General features: G+C 65.7%; 3 protein-coding genes across 4 annotated transcripts in view; 1 reads left to right on the top strand and 2 right to left on the bottom strand.

The window, feature by feature from the left end:
• The window catches only part of CHLRE_08g380151v5 (uncharacterized protein), a 21,636-nt gene extending 18,145 nt beyond the window's left edge, over nucleotides 1-3,491 (top strand). Inside the window, exons 29-31 of the mRNA XM_043065249.1 lie at nucleotides 294-392; nucleotides 660-930; nucleotides 1,127-3,491. Coding sequence (XP_042922250.1) covers nucleotides 294-392; nucleotides 660-930; nucleotides 1,127-2,505 — 1,749 coding nt within the window. The 3' untranslated portion in view covers nucleotides 2,506-3,491. The remainder of the gene's footprint in view (nucleotides 1-293; nucleotides 393-659; nucleotides 931-1,126) is intronic.
• Nucleotides 3,492-3,509: 18 nt separating this feature from the next.
• On the bottom strand, nucleotides 3,510-4,955 carry CHLRE_08g380100v5 (uncharacterized protein). Of its 2 annotated transcripts, none has more exons than XM_043065247.1 (1): nucleotides 3,510-4,955. In XM_043065247.1, exon 1 carries the CDS (start codon nucleotides 4,302-4,304, stop codon nucleotides 3,990-3,992), a length of 315 nt encoding a protein of 104 aa, XP_042922248.1. In that variant the 5' UTR covers nucleotides 4,305-4,955; the 3' UTR covers nucleotides 3,510-3,989. The 2 variants fall into 2 exon arrangements, with proteins under 2 accessions (XP_042922248.1, XP_042922249.1); XM_043065248.1 differs by having other exon boundaries at nucleotides 3,510-4,615.
• Nucleotides 4,956-9,557: 4,602 nt separating this feature from the next.
• On the bottom strand, nucleotides 9,558-16,491 carry CHLRE_08g380000v5 (uncharacterized protein). Its single transcript, XM_043065246.1, has 10 exons — nucleotides 16,340-16,491; nucleotides 15,392-15,891; nucleotides 15,025-15,180; nucleotides 14,668-14,757; nucleotides 13,850-13,963; nucleotides 13,253-13,359; nucleotides 12,827-12,991; nucleotides 12,133-12,530; nucleotides 11,734-11,870; nucleotides 9,558-11,452 (listed from the first exon to the last, which is right to left on the bottom strand). The coding sequence occupies exons 2-10, from the start codon at nucleotides 15,836-15,838 to the stop codon at nucleotides 10,313-10,315; spliced, it is 2,754 nt and encodes a 917-aa protein (XP_042922247.1). The 5' UTR covers nucleotides 15,839-15,891; nucleotides 16,340-16,491; the 3' UTR covers nucleotides 9,558-10,312.
• Nucleotides 16,492-16,839: the final 348 nt, after the last annotated feature.

Below are 16,839 nucleotides of genomic sequence, written 5' to 3'. Positions count from 1 at the left end.
GGCGGGAGGGGGAGGGCGGGGGAGGGGGCGGGCGGGAGCGCGAGCGGGCGGGGGACAGGGGCGTGGGGCGGCTTGGGAGCAGGCACGGGGCGGGAGTGTTTTGCATGTACTGGCCAGCTGGGGCGGCCGGCGGCCGGCGCGCGGCGATTTGCTTGGGTGTTGCCCTTGGCGACGCAGCTTTGGCCTTACTCCGGGCTCCCATCGACTTCACTGCCCCTAGGTCTAACCTGTCACGCTCGCACGCCCACACTATGTCCTTGTGCTCTTGAACACACACACACGCACACACACAGGCGCTGAAGCCCCACTGGCGGTTGTACGGCATGCCCGCCCAGCACCCGGGGCTGTGCACCACATGGGCCGCCGCCTGGTTCCGACTGAGCGCGCTGCAGGTGGGTCGTGTGTGTGCGTGTTTGAAAGGGAACAGGGGGAAGAGTGTTTCTTACCGTATGTCCGCATCCACTGAGAAACAAGAGGTTTAGCAGGTGTTGATGTTGGTGTTTGGCACAAGTCGGAGCCGGGGCTCCTTGGCTGTGGAACACTGCACGTGGCCTGTCCGACCGTTAGTATGCCTGTTTTGTATCACGGCATGCCAAACCCCCTGCCACCCGCCCAATGCCTCCCGCCCGATGCCTCCCTCTGCCGCCCCATTGCCGCAGGGCGCGCTGCGCAAGTCGGTCCTGCCGCAGCGCGAGCCGCACCACCACGCGCAGCAGCAGCAGCAGCCGGAGCCGGAGCCGGCACGCGGCGGCCGGGGCGCAGGCAAGGCCGCGGTGGCAGCAGCCAAGGCCGCCGGCGGCAGCGGCGGCAGCGGCGGCCGCGCCGCCGCGGCCCGTCAGGCGGTGGCGGCGATCCCGCGCGACCTGCTGTCGGACCGGTACCCCACACGCCGGGGCGCGGCGGGGGCGGCGGGGGCAGGCAGCGCGCCTGGTCAGTGGGCTGAGAGGGTTCGGGGCTTGGTGGCGGCGGGGCATTCGGAATGGGGTGGTTGCCGATTGCAGCACCGACGTGCGCATGCTGTTCGTATGTGTTTTGAGTATTCGCGCCCCGCTTGGTTAATTTGTCTAAGGAGGTCGCACAGCTGGATCACTGACTCTCGCCTTGTGTCCGTGTCTGCCCGCCACAGTCAACAAGCCCAAGGGCCGCGAGGCGGCGGCGCTGGCGGCCTCGAACTTGCGTGGGGCAGCCGGCGGCCGGCGCGGCCGGAAGCGCGGCCGTGATGCCGACTCTGAGTCTGAGTCTGAGAGCAGTGAAAGCGAGGAGGAAGAGGACGAGGAGGAGGAGGCCCGCCCGGCGACTCGGGGGGGCCGTGGCCGCGGCGGTGCCGCCGCCGCCGCCGCTGCCAACAAGCGTCAGGCGACGCAGGCGGCGAAGGGCAAGGCCGCGGCGGCGGCGAAGGGCGGCCGCGGCGGCAAGAAGGCTGCGGAGGAGCACGACGACGAGGGCGATGAGGAGGAGGAAGAGGAGGAGAGCGGCGGCGTTGAGGAGGAGGCTGCGGCTGTTGCTGTGGCCTCTGGCGACGAGGGGGCTAGCAGCAGCGAGGACGAGGAGGAGGAGGAGGATGCGGAGGACGCAGAGGAGGAGCAGGAGGAGGAGTCTTCATCCGAGGAGGAGGACGACGAAGAAGAAGAAGAGGAGGAGGAGGAGGAGGGCCCTCGCCGTGGCACGCGCGCCTCATCTCGGCTGCAGAAGAAGACGGATCAGGAGGCCCGCCGCACCACCCGCCGCTCCTCCCGCAACCAGCCGGCCGCTGAGGAGGAGGAGGAGCAGGAGGCTGGGTCGGGGTCCGAGAGTGAGGCGGAGTCGGAGGAGGAGGAGGAGGGCGGCTCAGACAAGGAGGAGGGGTCCGGATCTGAGGAGGAGGAAGAGGAGGAGGACCAGGACGCGAGGGGGCGTGGCGGCAAGGCCAAGGCCGCCAAGAAGGGCCGCGCCAAGGCGGAGGCGTCAGATGAGGACGAGGAGGAGGAAGAGGAGGAGGAGGAGGAGCAGCAGGAAGAGGAGGAAGAAGAGGAGTCGGGCTCAGAAGAGGAGGGGGAGGAGGAGGAGGTGGAGGAGGTGAAGCCCGCCGCGCGGGGTCGCGCCACGCGCGGCTCCGACGCAGCGGCGGCTGCCGCTGGCCCTGCCGCCGCCGCCGCTGCTGCCGTTGGCGTCAAGGTGGCGGCGGGCTCCCGCACCGCCGCCATCATGGCCAACCGCCGCCGCGCCCTGCTGGGCGTCAAGTCCGCAGAGGCGGATGAAGAGGAGGATGACGAGGACGATGGCGGCGACGGCTCGGATTCGGAGGAGGGCAGCGGCTCGGAGCTTGAGGAGGAGGCGCCGGTGGCGCGCCGGGGCGGCCGGCGCTCGGCCGCGGCAGCTGCACCGGCAGCGGCTCGCGGGCGGCGGGGCGCCGCGGCGGCGGGGGCGGGTGGCGGTGGCGGCGGCCGGAAGCCGCCGCCGGCCCGCGGTGGCCGCCACGCCGACGTGGATTACGACATGTCAGATTTCGATGACCTCGCGTTGTGAGGGCGTTGCAGCAGCAGCAGGAGGAGCTAAGGCGCGGCGCATGCACGTGCCGTGCTAGCAGGCGGCGTGATTGAAGGGGCGCAACCTGCGTCCTGGGGCGGCTAGGAGCATGGTAGTTATGGCGGATGGATGTAGGTTGCTATTGTGTGAGGTAGCATGATTAGCAGGCCCTTGGGATACCGGATAGGTCGCAAGGGGCAGCAGTGGGTAGCTAGCTGGAAGGGACAGGTCCTGAAGTCGGAGGTGATGCAGTGGGTTGGGAACGGTGCGCCCGCAACCGGGGCCGTCCGCAGGTGTTGCAGGCAAGACAGCTCGGCTAAGGCGCTTGGGCCGTCGCAGGCGGAGCCAGCGCTCTAACAATTGCAGGCGTGATTGGTGCGGCTGCGGCGTGTGGGCACAGAGCGTCACGTTGTCCTTGCTGGGGACGCACAGTGATGGATGCCCTGGGCGAACTGCGCTCTCGTGATGGAACATGGCAAGGGGCAGGAAAGCGTAGTCCCGATGTGTGTGGCTCCCACCCGTGCCCACATAAATGCGTAGCAAGAAGGGACAAGGCATTGGTGCGTTGTTCGCGCGCTGTTACTGTACCGACGGTAGCTGGCAGGTTGTGTCGATGTTTTGCTGACGCGCATTCCTCACGCTCCGGGCGCCCGGCCAAGGCGATAGCACCACACAGACTCAATGCGACGCCACACCGCGCGGATAGCATAGCCGATGCGCACCTGCAGGCAGTCGACCGGCGTCCACGGATGAGCTGTGTAGACGAGCACTAGCGTAATGCAACGGCGTGCAGCAAAACAATGGCCGGGCGACAGTGTGACAAACAGGGGCAAGAACAAGGCGAAGCAAAGCAGAAGAGGGGCCCGAATGTGTACGACAATTGTGGCGGGCAGGCCGAATGCGGTGCAACACGCCAACAACACAACCGGAGGTGAGGAAGCGTTGCTGATGGTGAGGATAGGTGCTGCGACGTTCGGTAGGGGAGCTGTGGCCGCGCACTAGTTAGCGAATAGAGGTTACATGTGGGATGACAGCCACGGGCAAGCCAGGGCTCCAAAAACGCACGAGACACGTACGCACACTCGAGGAGGGAACCTCGAATGACCCCCATGCTCCTCGCCTCACTAAAGGAGGGGAGGAACCCCGAGCAAGGCTCACCGCAAACGCTAGCGCTGCTCACCTAAGCCGCGGGTCGGCGTCAGACTGACTGCCACTTTGCAAAGTGCAACTCCTACCCCAAAACACCAGCACCAACAGGGCAGGGCCCTCACACTGTTGGGTGCAGCCCGAAGCTGCATCCTGTAGACGGCCTAGGGCCGTGCAAGTTCGCTGAACCACGAGGATCAGTCGGTCCGACCCACCAGACAGCACAAGCCACAGCGCCCGCAACCTAGCGCAGGCGGTGCAGGCACGCCCACCGCCCAACCAAGTCCACACAGCCTCGCAACACCCTAGCACAGCAGACAGCGCCAGCCAGCCTTCGCTTAGTCGGCCTGCGCCAGCCAGCCTTCGCTGGACTGCCTTCGCCAGACTGCATTCGCCAAGCAGGTCTCTCCACTGTGTAGATGCGCCCACAGCTCCAGCCGCCGCCGCCCGGAAGACGCCGGTCCTGGCTCCCGCCGCAGCGTGCCCCTGTTCACGCGCGGCGAGCCCGGCGCCACGTCAGGCCGCGGCAGCAGCCCACAGCAAGAGTCGCCAGCAGCTCCAATCGGCCCTCCGTTACCGAAAGAGCCGCTCAGCGACACGCCACTGCGAGCCCGGCAGCAGCGAGCGCCCCGCCAGAAGCATCGCGAAGCCATGAGGACGAGGTCGACCGGCGAGCAGGCGCGCCACCCACGCTAGGTCGCGAAGGCTCCACGGTGTGAAGTCATGATGTTCGGCAAAGAGTGCCAGAGCGGGGGCCGCTCGGCAGGACGGCGACGATGATGTCGCCGACTGAGTGGCGCGCCGCAGCCAGAGCAGTACTGACGCACTACAGCTGACCTAAGCAACGCCAGGGACGCCATGGAGGCGCCACAGGGGATTGGCGCGGCCACGAAGGCCGGCCAGGAACTACTACCGACAAGGAGGGTCAGGGCGCCGAGGCGCCCTAACGCAACCAAGCGGAGTAGAACGAGTTAGCGAATCAGGATCTACGGGTCCTCTGGAAAGTGTGACGCATCCTGTGCGTCGTCGCGTACAGCGCGATTTCGGCCCAACGCATTGACATAGCCGAATGATCATAGCTTCCTCTATACGTGATCTTGGTCCCAGGGCGCGAGAGCGAGTGCAGCGTATGAACGAGGCCAATAACTGCGCTTCATTGTCAGGCGCGAAAATGCGCGTAGCTATAACCTACATCGCAATTCACAGGTAGCACAGATAAGGCTGTCTGAAAGCACTAGAACATGCACATGAAAGCCAACTCGACCGATCACAAACACGAAAGCTTTCACGTAGATGACGAGGAGACGTATCCATGCATATCGTTGATATATGCAGAAATGCACAGTTGCGAACTTTGGCGGGAGGTGCCAGCTCGGCGACGCCGACCTCGCTTCCCGCCCCCCCCCCCCCACCCCCCCACCATTACTCTGCTTTGTTCTCCGCGTGACAGCATGGCAACGCCGCATGCCCATATCTTTTCCCAACCACTAGAGCTCGGTAGCTGGGCTCATGGGCTAGGTACCAGCTCGGCGACGCGGCCTGGTCCCCCCCCCCCCCCCACCCCCCACCCGGACTCTGCTTTCTTCTCCGCGGGACAGCATGGCAACGCCGCATGCCCTTCTCCACAAAGCATCGCAGCCTGCCCATATCTTGTCCAGCCACTAGGCTCGGGTAGCTGGGCTCATGGGCTAAGTTGGGAGGAAGTTTCCGAGGCGTTGTTTCCGAGGCATTGTTTGTGGCTGATGTTTGTGGCTGATAAAGAAAGAAGCAGAGTTTCGGCTGTGAGCGGCTGGCGAGGAGAGGCGGGGGCTGTTGCGTTTTGGAAGGCGGGCGGAAGGCCGCACACGCCGGGAGTCGGGCAGGCTGTAGATTTTGCTGAAGCTGCGTTTGAGAAGGGAGCCGGGGTGGGACAGTTGGTGTGGGACAGCTGGAAGGGACAACTGGAAGGGACTACTGGAAGGGACAGCTGGGAGGGACAGCTGGGAGGGGACAGCGGATGTGGGACTGCTGGGGTGGGACAGCTGGGGAGAGGCACGGGACAGCTGGGGAGAGGCACGGGACAGCTGGCATGGGACGCTGGGTGGCTGCAGAGGCTGGCAGCGCTGGGGCTGGTACGTAGGTGGGTACTTGGGTACGCGGCTGGATGGGGCCCGGGCTCACGAAGAGCTCCCCGGTGGCATGATAGGAGGCGGCGTCTTAAAACCAGCAGCCCTGCGGCACGGGAGCGCGGAGAGGGGACACGCGCACACACACAGGGCAAAACACAGCCAGGACGAAAAGCCCGCCAAGGAGCCCGCCCACGCAGCCAACACGCGCCCGCCGCAAACAGGCACCCACACGCGCACACACAACCCACAAGACGGCCGAGAAGCCGGCGATCACGCACCGCACGCCCCACACACGGCCGGCGGGACAGCACACTCCCGAAAACCAGCGCCCCTAACGCAAACCCAAGAACCCGACCCGCGCCGAACCGACAAGGAAAAAGCCCACACGCGCGCCAAGCCCCAAACTTGGCACCGACCTGTGTCCCTACCGTAAAACTGGAAACCAGAAGCCCAGCACGGGAACACCGGCACGGCCGTCCCCGCACCGCAGAGCGGTTCAGGGCAGCCGGGACCGGCGCCCCACCCCCCAATCACCTACTACAAGCCACCGCACCGCTCGGTACCGCCGCTACCGTCGCCCAGGTCGCCGCTCCACGGCTGTCGTGCTGGCTGAGGCTGACGCTGCTGCGTCACATCTGGGGCTGCTGCTAACAGATGGACATATCGCTGCCGCTGTCAGAGGAGATGGACATGTCGTCGCCTGAGCCGATGTTGTTGTCGCCGTGGCACCAGGCCGCGTGGCCAGCAGGAGGGAAGGGAAGCGGTGGTGCGGGCAGGGCCGGCAGGACGACGGCGGCGGCGACTGGTGGCGCGGGGGCCGGAGGGGGAGGCGGCGGCGGGGCCGCCGGCGGAGGAGGGGGCAGATCCGGGGGCGGCAGGAGGCTGAGGAGCCCGCGTGAGGTCATGGTACCCGGCAGCAGTTGGCGATGCCGACCATAGAAGCGCATGAGGGCCTTGCGGAGGAAGGGGCGCGGGTAGGCGCGCAGATGCAGCCGCCGCAGCGTGCGCCGTGCTGACGTGATGAAGGTGCCGAGGGTGGTGCAGAGCCGCGCAAGGGTGACGAGGGCGCCGATGACAACGTTGAAGCGCACGTGCCGGGGGATGCAGGAGTAGAACGGGGTGAAGCGGGAGATGCCGAGCTGCGCAAACTTGGGGCTGTCGCGTTTGTCGTACGGCTGTAGGTCGTACACGACGTGCCCGTAGATGTTGCTGCTGTGGGGGGTGATGGCGAAGTTGAGGTAAGGCGTGGCGACGCCGGCGGCGGGTGTGGCGCCGGAGGCCGCCAAGGTGAGGTCGGTGGAGTAGATGCCAGGGATGCCGGCAAGCGATTGGGATTGCAGCAGCAGGTGGGGAAGGAAGGGGTTGCAGCAGCCGAGGAGGTCGTCGGTGTACCGCTGGGTATCTTGGAACGCCAGTAGCACATCAAGGGCGAGGGAAGCTTCCGCGCACAAGGAGCTGGCGGAGGGCATGAAGACGCGGGTGTAGAGTGCGCGCTGCCAGCGCAACTCATCATAGGCAAGGACCAGGTTGGCAACGTACGAAGCGAAGTTGGCGCCCATGGCGACGCCGCGAATTTGCAGGTAGGGCTGGCCGCGGTAGGAGGTGTAGGCATGCGCAAGCAGGGCGCGCAGCACCGTGCGGAGGACGCCGGGCGTCCACATATAGTATCGGCCGTGAGCGTCGAGACCTCGATGCGGATGGGGAGCAGGCGGGGGGCGCCCGCGGCGGGCGGCGGAGGTGGATTTGGGGCTGGCGCGGGCAAGCCATGCGGCTTCGGTAGGCCACTGGGCTTCGGCTGCACGGTTGTACGGGTAGAACTGGAGGCCGGCGGCTCCATCATGCAGGGTGGAGAGGACGAGGGAGAAGAGGTTGACCAAATGCTCGATGCAGGTAGGAATAGGCAGGTTGGTGAAGAGCCGTTCCACGTCATATGTGCACACGGCCGGCGCGGAGATAGGGCCGGGCAGCTGACATGGCGCGGCAGTCGAGGCGGTGTAGGTGACGGTGGCGATGGGTGGCCCAGGGGCAGGGGGCGGGTACCGGATCGTGCGGCCGAAGGTGAGGGTGCCAGTGTAGGGGCAGGATGTCGCGGGGTCCTCAAAAGGCTGCGGCGCGTGCAGGGGGCAGTGCCAGGTGCCCATGCGGTGGGCGGCGCGTGTGCTGATGGCGGGCCGTAAGCATGCGCCGTGGGCGCCGACGAGGCATGTGGCATGGCCGTCGGTGCGAGCGCCGGGGTGATCACACAGGATGAGGCCGTGACCATTGGTGCGGCCGCAGACGGCACAAGGGAAGTCCGGGGCGGGGGTAGTCGGTGCGGGGGTGGTGGCGGCGGGGGGTGTGGGCGTGAAGGTGGTGGTGCCGGCGCCGGGGAGAGGGTTGATCGGCCTGGGGGCGAGGGACGCGTGGCGCAGCAGGCTGGCGGAGACGAAGGGGCCGTTGACGTGCCACGGCCGCAGGGGCAGGCGCGGAAAGAGGGCTGCGTACAGTTTCGGCAGGGTGGCGTCCAGCGTACGGAGGAAGCCGGTGAGGACGACTGCGGCATCGGTGGTGGGGATGGCGGGAGAGGCGGTGATGTAGCGAAAACCGAAGGGGGTCTTGTGGCACTTGCCGGTGCCGTAGTTGACAGGTGGCGGCCGGGCGGCGTGGAAGGGGAGCCCCAGCGGCTGCAGCATAAGCCCGACGGCGGTAAGGCTGGCGGAGTAGTCAGCAGGGGTGGCGACGGCGTAGAAGGGGGATGCTTGCAAGTCGGCGGCGAGCTTGGCATGATATAGGTGGGGGCACACGGCGACAAAGTTGTCCGGGCACTTGTCCATGACCGTGATGATGAGGTTGCGGCGGACGCTGCGGAGGGTGGCGGTGGCGGCGGCGACATCTGCGGCGGACAGCGGAAACGCCGGTGGAGGCGGCGGTGTGGGGGCGGGGTGGAGGAGCATGTCGGCATCGACGGAGGCAGCGGCGGAAGGGTCGACAGTGGCGCGCAGGGCAGCGGCGGCGGCGTTGACCCAAGATGTGGCGGAGTCGGTGGTGATGCGTGCGGCGCGGGCGGCGCGTCGGCAGTATCCGAAGAGTGACTTCCGCAGGTCGTCGGCCAGGGACGTGGGGAGAGGCGCGCTGGGGTCAGGCGGTGGGCGCGTGTTGGCTCCCATGGACCAGAGGGCAGCGGCGGCCGGCGTCAAGGCGGGCTGTAGGCGGTGGGTGAAGATGTGGCCGTGGGCAGGGTCGCGGGGAAGGGCGGGGAAGAGATGGCAGGTGCAGGAGGTGGTGGCGCCGGGGTCGCGGCTGGCTTTTGCGGCGTTGCAGAGGAGGTGGCGCAGGGACGGAGGTGCGAGGAAGGTGACGGTGGAGACGGCGGGCATGCGGTCCGGCACGAAGCGGGCAATGCCTGGCGAGGCGAGGAGGGCTCTGGCGTCGGCGGCGAGGAGGTGAGCCTGAAGCGGGGCTGGGAGGCGGAGGACCAGGGGCTGCTTGGGGCGGGCGTCAAGCTGGCGGCGCTGCGCGGCGGCGTGGGCGGCAGTGAGGACCTGGCGAATGGCTGCGATGTCGGCTGGGGTTGCTGGGCGAACTGCGCTGCATCACGGTAGTGTAAAGATTAGTATGGCTTGGATGCTGGATGGCACTTCAGCCCTCTTGCTCGCCGGGTGCCCGCGCTGCGCTTGCTACACACGCTGCGTTAATGGGCGCACGCAGCACAGCATTCTCGCATTCAGGGCGCGCGACCTTGCACACAGGGCCTGCGGATCGGGAGGACGGGAGACTGCTGTCGCTTCCCCACTTGATGACCCGAAGCACGCGATGTCAGGTGGTCACACCTTACACACTTTGCCGTGAGACCGTGTCTCGTCGTGTGCGTCCGTCTCCTGCCCCTTCCCCTCAAGTCGCCTGCCCCCAGATTCCCCACGAGTCAGCTCACGACTTCACGTTGCTCACGCCCCTGCATTCCTGCAGCTCACTCGCCCAAACTCGGCATCACCAACGCCACGTCCGTTCATGCACGCTAGTCGCAACTGGCCTGGTGGACATCCTGTCGACCCTCCGCACATACCTTTCGCTCGCTCTCGCCTAAGGGCTAATGCTCTCCCCCGCTTGCATGTGCGATGCCAACTGTGCACGTCTCCATCGTACTGCCTCTTCTCTAGCTTCTCAGCAACCAGCAAGCCTCGAGCACTGCAATCGAGCCCTGCCTTGGCATTCGCGTCGCCTGCTGGCACCGTTCATGTTTCAGAAGTAGCCCGAACCTGACCTGGCCTAGCCTGTGACAAGCAATGTCTTCTTCTCTTGTTGCCTTTTTGTCGGGCTGGCTTTGAAGTTCACACACGCGTGTACTCGTCACCCCAATTAACCGTTCTACTACCGCACTCGGCCCGTCGTGGCAAGCCATGCACTCGAGCGCCCAGCCCCCAACCCCGTAGTGGTCACCGTCATCAATACTGCTATAGCGCCGCATCAGTCAGCTCACTCCCACACATACACACACACACGCCAAATAACCTCCCCCCCCACACACACACCGCAAGTAGTACACCGCACCAGGCGCGCCCGGCCAAACGCCCTCCTTACGCCTTGAGCCGCATCACCAGCTTGTGCGCGTTGATGAGCTGGTACTTGCGCCCGTGCTCGCGGATTATGAGCGGCATGGAGCCCTCCTCCAGCACCTCGAAGCCCAGCTCCGCCACCGCCGCCTTGAGCGCGTCGGCGCTGCGCCGCGCCAGACCGTCCACGTACCTCCCGCCCAGCCAGTTGCTGCGGTCCGTGTACTGCTCCAGCCACGAGAAGGGGCTGGTCAGCAGCGCCACGCCGCCGGGCTTGAGCGCCGCCTTGATCTGCGCCAGACAGGTCGCGGGCTCGGGCACGCGGTCGAGCAGGTTGGCAGCGAGCACTGCGTCGAAGGAGCCGGGCGCGGTGGGCGAGGAGGCGGGCAGCGAGGTGGCGTCGCCCTGCAGGAAGCGGCACCGGCCGGCGGCGGCGGCCGAGGCTGCGGGCAGCGCGGCGGTGAGGCGCTCCGTGGTCTCGCCCTCCACCGCGCACTCATAGTCCATGCGGCCATTGTCGCGGATCTTGGCCGCCACCTCGATGAAGGTCTTGCTGATGTCCACGCCCACCACCTCGCCAAAGCGCCGGCCCAGCTCGAACGTGGAGCGCCCCACCGCGCACCCCAGGTCCAGCGCGCGCCCGCTCCCTGACGCCGAGGCGCCGTCCGCCGCCGCCGCCGGCAGTACGCCCGCGCGCTCCGCCCAGGAGGACAGGCACTCGGCCAGCTTGGCTGGGAAATCAAGCGCGGCTGCGATGATGCCCGTCTCGTTGGCGAGCTCGGGGTAGACGCGGTCCACGGGGCCGTAGTGCAGCGACAGATACTGCGACAGGATGGCGTCGGACTCATAGGCTACCTGTGCCGCCTCTAGCTTGGCCTTGGTGGAGGCCGCCTCCTCCAGAACCGTGGGCGTGAAGGCCTGGCGGCGCGCCTTGGAGCAGCAGGGGCCGTCGCCCACGTGCGGCGGCGCGGAGTCCATGCACGAGGTCTCGAAGAAGGGGGTGATGGGGTTGGAGGGGCCGTAGCGCGCGGCGTCGTAGAGGGACAGGTCGGTGTCGGGCACCACCAGGCGGAAGGTGGCGTGCTGGAAGAAGTGCGGGCGGAACTGGTAGCGCGCGAACTTGGAGGCCAGCTGGCCGGTAGAGATGAAGGAGCCGCCCAGGATCTGCGCATGTGGGATACACGTGGTTCGAAGGAGTCGGATGTGTCAGATGTGGTTAGGGGCCTGAATGCGACCAAAGAGCTGGCCATCCCTTCCTTCCCACAATTCTCTTGCCTTCCAGTGCCTCCATCCCTCAACCCCCAAACCCTCATTCCCGGCCCAGACATAATGCTGCCGCATCCACACACCTCCACCCAAGCCACCCACCCAGGCCGCCCAAGCCTCCACCCAAGCCTCCACGCCAGTTCCCAGCCACCGCCACCCACGCCGCCACCCCCACCCACCAGTTGGTGCTTGCCGGCGAAGCAGGGCGCCGAGAAGTCCTCGTAGAAGGGGTGCACCTTGAAGCCGGGGAAGGCCGCGTAGTGGTCCTCAGCCCACTCCCAGGCCGAGCCAAAGGTGTCGTAGAAGCCCTTCTCCGCTGCATGAGGGCAAGCATGAGGGCAGCGGCACAGGCGCGTCAGTTTCCGGGCCTTGTCTGTTCTCTTCCGCGCTCTCGCAGGCGCCTTGCGCACTTCGCTTGTGAACCCACACATACCCGCCGCAGCACGCTCCTTGTCACCCGCGCCAAGCCCTACCCACACCGCTTCGCCGCGCACCCATCCGCCCGCTTGTAAACCCACTACCCCCCGCCACCGCACCCCCAACCAGCCAGCCAACCAACCGCACACACGCCCACTCACAGGGCGGCAGCTCCGTCACGGGGTTCTGGCTGCTGTGCGCCAATTGCACGTTGAAGCCGCCCGCGCCGCTCGCCGCATCCCGCGCCGTCGCATTGGCGCCGCTCAGCTCCATCGCCAGGTCGGGGCTCACGCGCTCGTTGGCGCCGGCGCGGCGGCCCGGCTCCGCCGCGGCGGCCGCCGCCTGCGCGCTGCCGGCCTTGGTGTGCAGGTGGGCGTCCACGCGGTCGCGGCTGTTGCGCAGCAGGTTGTGCTCCGCCTCTGTGATGAGGCGGTAGTGCACGGACGCGCCGTCGGCCTCGGTGCGCCAGGCGGCGAAGGCACGGGCCTCGTGGTAGTTGGCGTCCACGGGCCAGTCCCAGCGCATGTCAATGGCGTCGAACAGCACGCGCAGCTTGTAGCTGCGTGTTTAATTCGCAGGGGGAGATCAGGTGGGGAGATCAGGTGAGGAGGTGAAGAATAGCAGATTGAACAGGGATACTAGGCGGAGGCGGGACGTCTGCCTGACGCTTCCGATCTGCTGCTATTTTCGGACCAGCTCCTTTTCGGTGTTGCCGCCTTGTTTCATCAGCATCCGCTGGCCTCTCTTACCCAGTCTGCCGCCACTCCGCCACACTCTCTTCAATACGCCCCCCCCCTTCCCATTCCCCTGACTCCTTCCGCGCCCCTCTAATGTGCTTGTGCTGCCATTACTCACCGGTGCAGTCCCTGCGGCCCGTCAGGCATCCAGAAGGTGGGCCACTTGACGTTGCGGAAGGTCTTCCAGCCCCAGCCCTCAGCAGACCAATACTTGGGGTTGCTGTAGCCGCTCGACTTGACAAACTTGAGGAACTCGCCGTTGGTCACCTTGAACTGCGTGGCCCTGTTTGGATTGCAGGGCACACAAGGTAACCCTCCGGCCGCGCTACACTTGCACGATGACGGTGGCAGTAGCCCGCGGTGCTTTCCTCCCGCTGCGCTGCTGTTGCTATTACTTCAGCTCCTGCCCCGGCCCTTGCGCCGCGGTACCGCTGTACCGCGCCTTTACCCCCGTCACTCGACACCGCCTCAATCCTTCCTCTTCCCTCACGCAGCCCCCCATCATGCAGCCCCCCCCCATGCTGCTCCTCCGCTCACGACTCACTTGAAGCTCTGCACGTTGACCTCCTTGGCGCCGTACTCGTTGTCCCACCCGAACGAGGGGTAGGCAATGTCCTTGCCCAGCACCACCTTCTCGCCAGCTACCGGCACCTGCACGCGAGTGGCGTGTGGCGACAGGCACGTCAGCAAACGACCCCCCGCGGAATCCACGGCCACCGGTGCTGCGGTGTTTCCCGGTCTGCAAGCCCCCGGCTGCCCGCCAGATTCTAGGGCCTCCACACACCACCCCCGCCACATCAAGAATGCGGCCAGCGATTGTTTATGCTATTTCCCCCACACGTCTCAGGTCGCATCCCCGGCGTGTCCCGCTGCGACGCCCGCGGACACGCTCCAGCTGCCTGCCCAACGTGCTCCGCCGCCGCCACCCCCTCCCCCCTCCCGCCAGTCCGACAGGCCCTCCTCGCAAGCATGTGCGCTGCGCCCATGCGACACATGCCTAGCTCCGCCGTGCCCTTCCAGCTGCTGGCCGCCCGGCTGTGAGCACCTGCTCATCCATTTGTGTTGCTGACTCGACGCGGCGGGGCTTCCAATGCCTATGCACACATGCGCTCGAAGCACATACACAACCGCAAACACTCACCAGGTTGTTAACGGGGAAGTCCACGCCCTGCGTCGGCACCGGCGCCGAGCTGTTGTGGCTGGTGGGGTGGTAGTCGGGCCAGAACTCCGGCTTGCGCACGCTCGTCAGCGGCAGCTGCGCGGCACAACAGCAAATGACCAGAGGAGGCAGGATGTGAGTATGATGATAATGAGCAAGGTAAGGAGGAGGACCACAAGATGGTGCTGGCAATGAACGGCGCGCGTAGTAATGGTGGTTTGTGTGCGTGCGTGCAGTTGCAAGCGTGCAGTTGCGTTGCTTTGGCGGCCGTCAGACAAATGCCTCGATTGTCGTCTCAGACGGCTACAGCGCCGGCAGAACGCCGGACAGCTGCGTAGGTCGCCGCTCGGATTCGTCATCTAAGAAGTCATCAACCGGCGCCATTCCTTTCCGCGTAGCTTGCTTGTGTGTGTGCAATTCATGCATGGCGCCTGCGCGCCTGGCTCCCGTGCTGCCCCGTGTCCTTGAATTCGCTTCGGTGAGCCGTTGATGCGGTCCAGTCCCCAGCGCTTCCCATTGCTGCCAATCACCCTCGCCCTAACCCCCTCACATCCTCAACCCAACGTCAACCTAGAGGCTGCAACGCTGCACTCGCCTCCAAACAGCCTATCAAAGCCAGCGCGTTGGCGCCTGCCCCACGTATTACAAATCCAATCCCCTCCGTTCCACCCAGCTCAGCCACACCATCCGCTTTCCTTCTCCGTTTCGCGCTGATCCTTTCTGCCCTCCCCTCCCTTCCATTCCTCCCTTCCATCCGACCGCCTCCCTCCATCCCTCCCCCTCGCTGCAGCTGCCCGCACCTCGCGGATGAGCACAGAGCTGGTCTCGATGTGGATGCGCTCGTGCTCAAAGCCCATGAACACGGCAAAGGCGGGATCGTCCCAGCCGATCTGGGTCGAGGCGGGGGAGGAGGCACGGGGTCAGAGGCAGGAGGAGGACTGGTCAGCAGGTAGGCGCGACACTCGAGCATACAGATCACCACGGTGCGGAGTTGGTCCCTACAATATTAGCCGGACTAATATTCTGGCACTTAAACATCCGTACGCCAAGCCGCTGATGAAGCGCAGGGCCGGCATCTCCCTTCCAATCCCCCCTCTTGCTGCAGCCCTCTCCAGCACTACGTCCTTCCCCTCTTTCCCTCTCCTCCTCTGCCTCACCTCGGGCTTGTCGAGCGCGGGGTGGTTGAGGATGACGTCGCGCACCACCTCGTAGGCCTTGCGGCGGTACTCGGTCACCTCGCGCACGGGCGGCCAGTCGTCGCGCCCGCGCGACAGGTCGTCCCAACTCATCTCATCCACGCCCGTCTCAAACAGCTGCGCAAGGCGGGGAGTGGCGGTGGTTGTGTGCGTGTGGTGAGGAAAGAGGCCAGGCAATCAGATGGATGTGGGTCGGCGTCGTATCCAGCACTTGGAAGCTGGGTGAGTGCATGATCCTGTCATGCAGGCAACTAGGCTTCCTTGTCCACGTCCGCTACCGCAGCTCATCCCCCGGGCCAGATGAGCGCAGCAAAACGTTCAAACCCACCTGCTCGAAGAACTGGTTGAGGCCGTCGGTGAGCAGACCGCCCACGCGGAACTTGTTGATGTAGAGCACGGCGGGGTGGCCGTAGTAGAACATCATGGGGTGGCGCAGCTGGTGGTAGGGCTGGCGGATAAAGGCATCCGTGGTCTGCAGGCTCGCAAACAGCACCTCCGTCAGCGTCCACGAGTTGTCGAAGTAGTCCAGCACCGACTGGCGCGTGAAGCTGCGCGTGTTGGGCAGCGGCAGCGAGCGAAGCACGCCCGCGGCCTTGTCAAAGCCGGGGCACTCCTCGGGGCGCTTGCCGGTCCACCACCAGTCGCCGCGGGGGCCAACCAGCTCGTCATCGACCTGAGCGCCGGTGATGGCGTTCGCGGCGCGAGCTAGGTCGGGCCGGATGTTGAGCGAGGGGTTGCGACAAGCGCCGGTGTCGACGCGGTTGGCGGACGCCATGGCGAGATGGTGTGGCGCTCCGAAGCGGTGGGCGTGTGCTACGTGGCAGGGGCCTGTGCGCGGGCGCGGATAAGGTGGGGCGGAACGGTCGCGACATGCACTAGGTACGAGATTCGGCAACAAAGGAGCGCGCGCCGGTACAGGCGCAGGTCCGCAGGTTGCGTGAAATCGCGCCAACGTTGTCACCCGAGCACCAAACGGTCACGGCGCTCGCTGCCGCGCATTGAGCACAAGCAGCGCTTGCATTCAGGGATGATAATTGCCATTCGCTGGGGGCTGGGGCCGGTCATAAGGGGACCTGTTGGGCGACCTTTCTGGTGGCTGCTGCCACTCGCCTTCGGACCGCTGCGCCTAAGTCGTAACCATGTTCACAGCAAGTGAAGCATGCTTCCGCGCATACAGCTGCCCTACTATACTCTTACTCCAGCGACGGCGCGACAATTGCGGAGTCGCTGCAAGCAACCCTCTGCAACACCACGCGGTCGTTGATAGAATCCTTACCTGAAGCTCAAGATCACTTCCGACTCGTGCTTAAACCTCCAATGAAGGTCTGCAAGACGCACAAGCTGCTCCACGCGTGTGGTTGGTGAAGGGCTGCACGCGATGCAAGCGGCGCCAAACTTACGGAGAAATAAGAAATGGCAATGCTGTACTTGCACAGCAACACCGCTGAAAGTAAATGCGATGCGGTCGCGGCCGGTACATTTGGCCGACCACACGTTCGGGCTTCCATGCGATGCCGATGCCACCCTCTGGTTTTCTCCAACTCCGCCGTTCATGTAGGGCACTCTACACTAATACAGTACCATGCGCGGCCGTAAACTAGTCGCGCGAGGAGACAACGTTGGCGTCAACAAGCTGACGCCAGGTGCTCGCTGACACGCGTACCGCGCTGCGTCAAATGCTAGCATTCGCATACGTTTCTGATTCGTCTAGCATTGCACTCAGATGGACCCAATGCCAGCGGACCCAAGGTTCGGCGTGCAACACCCATCTTTCGC

This window comes from Chlamydomonas reinhardtii, chromosome 8, assembly GCF_000002595.2.
Source record: "Chlamydomonas reinhardtii strain CC-503 cw92 mt+ chromosome 8, whole genome shotgun sequence".
NCBI lineage: Eukaryota > Viridiplantae > Chlorophyta > Chlorophyceae > Chlamydomonadales > Chlamydomonadaceae > Chlamydomonas > Chlamydomonas reinhardtii.
This window is presented reverse-complemented; position numbering and strand designations above follow the sequence as displayed.

Excerpts from the sequence above, each read along its gene's own strand:
- CHLRE_08g380100v5 (XM_043065247.1), bottom strand. The coding sequence starts at position 4,304 with ATGGCTTCGCGATGCTTCTGGCGGGGCGCTCGCTGCTGCCGGGCTCGC.
- CHLRE_08g380000v5 (XM_043065246.1), bottom strand. The coding sequence starts at position 15,838 with ATGGCGTCCGCCAACCGCGTCGACACCGGCGCTTGTCGCAACCCCTCG. Across the intron at positions 13,964-14,667 it reads GCTCTGTGCTCATCCGCGAG|CTGCCGCTGACGAGCGTGCG; the intron begins GTGCGGGCAGCT and ends TGTGCCGCGCAG. Across the intron at positions 11,453-11,733 it reads TCGCCGGCAAGCACCAACTG|ATCCTGGGCGGCTCCTTCAT; the intron begins GTGGGTGGGGGT and ends CCACATGCGCAG.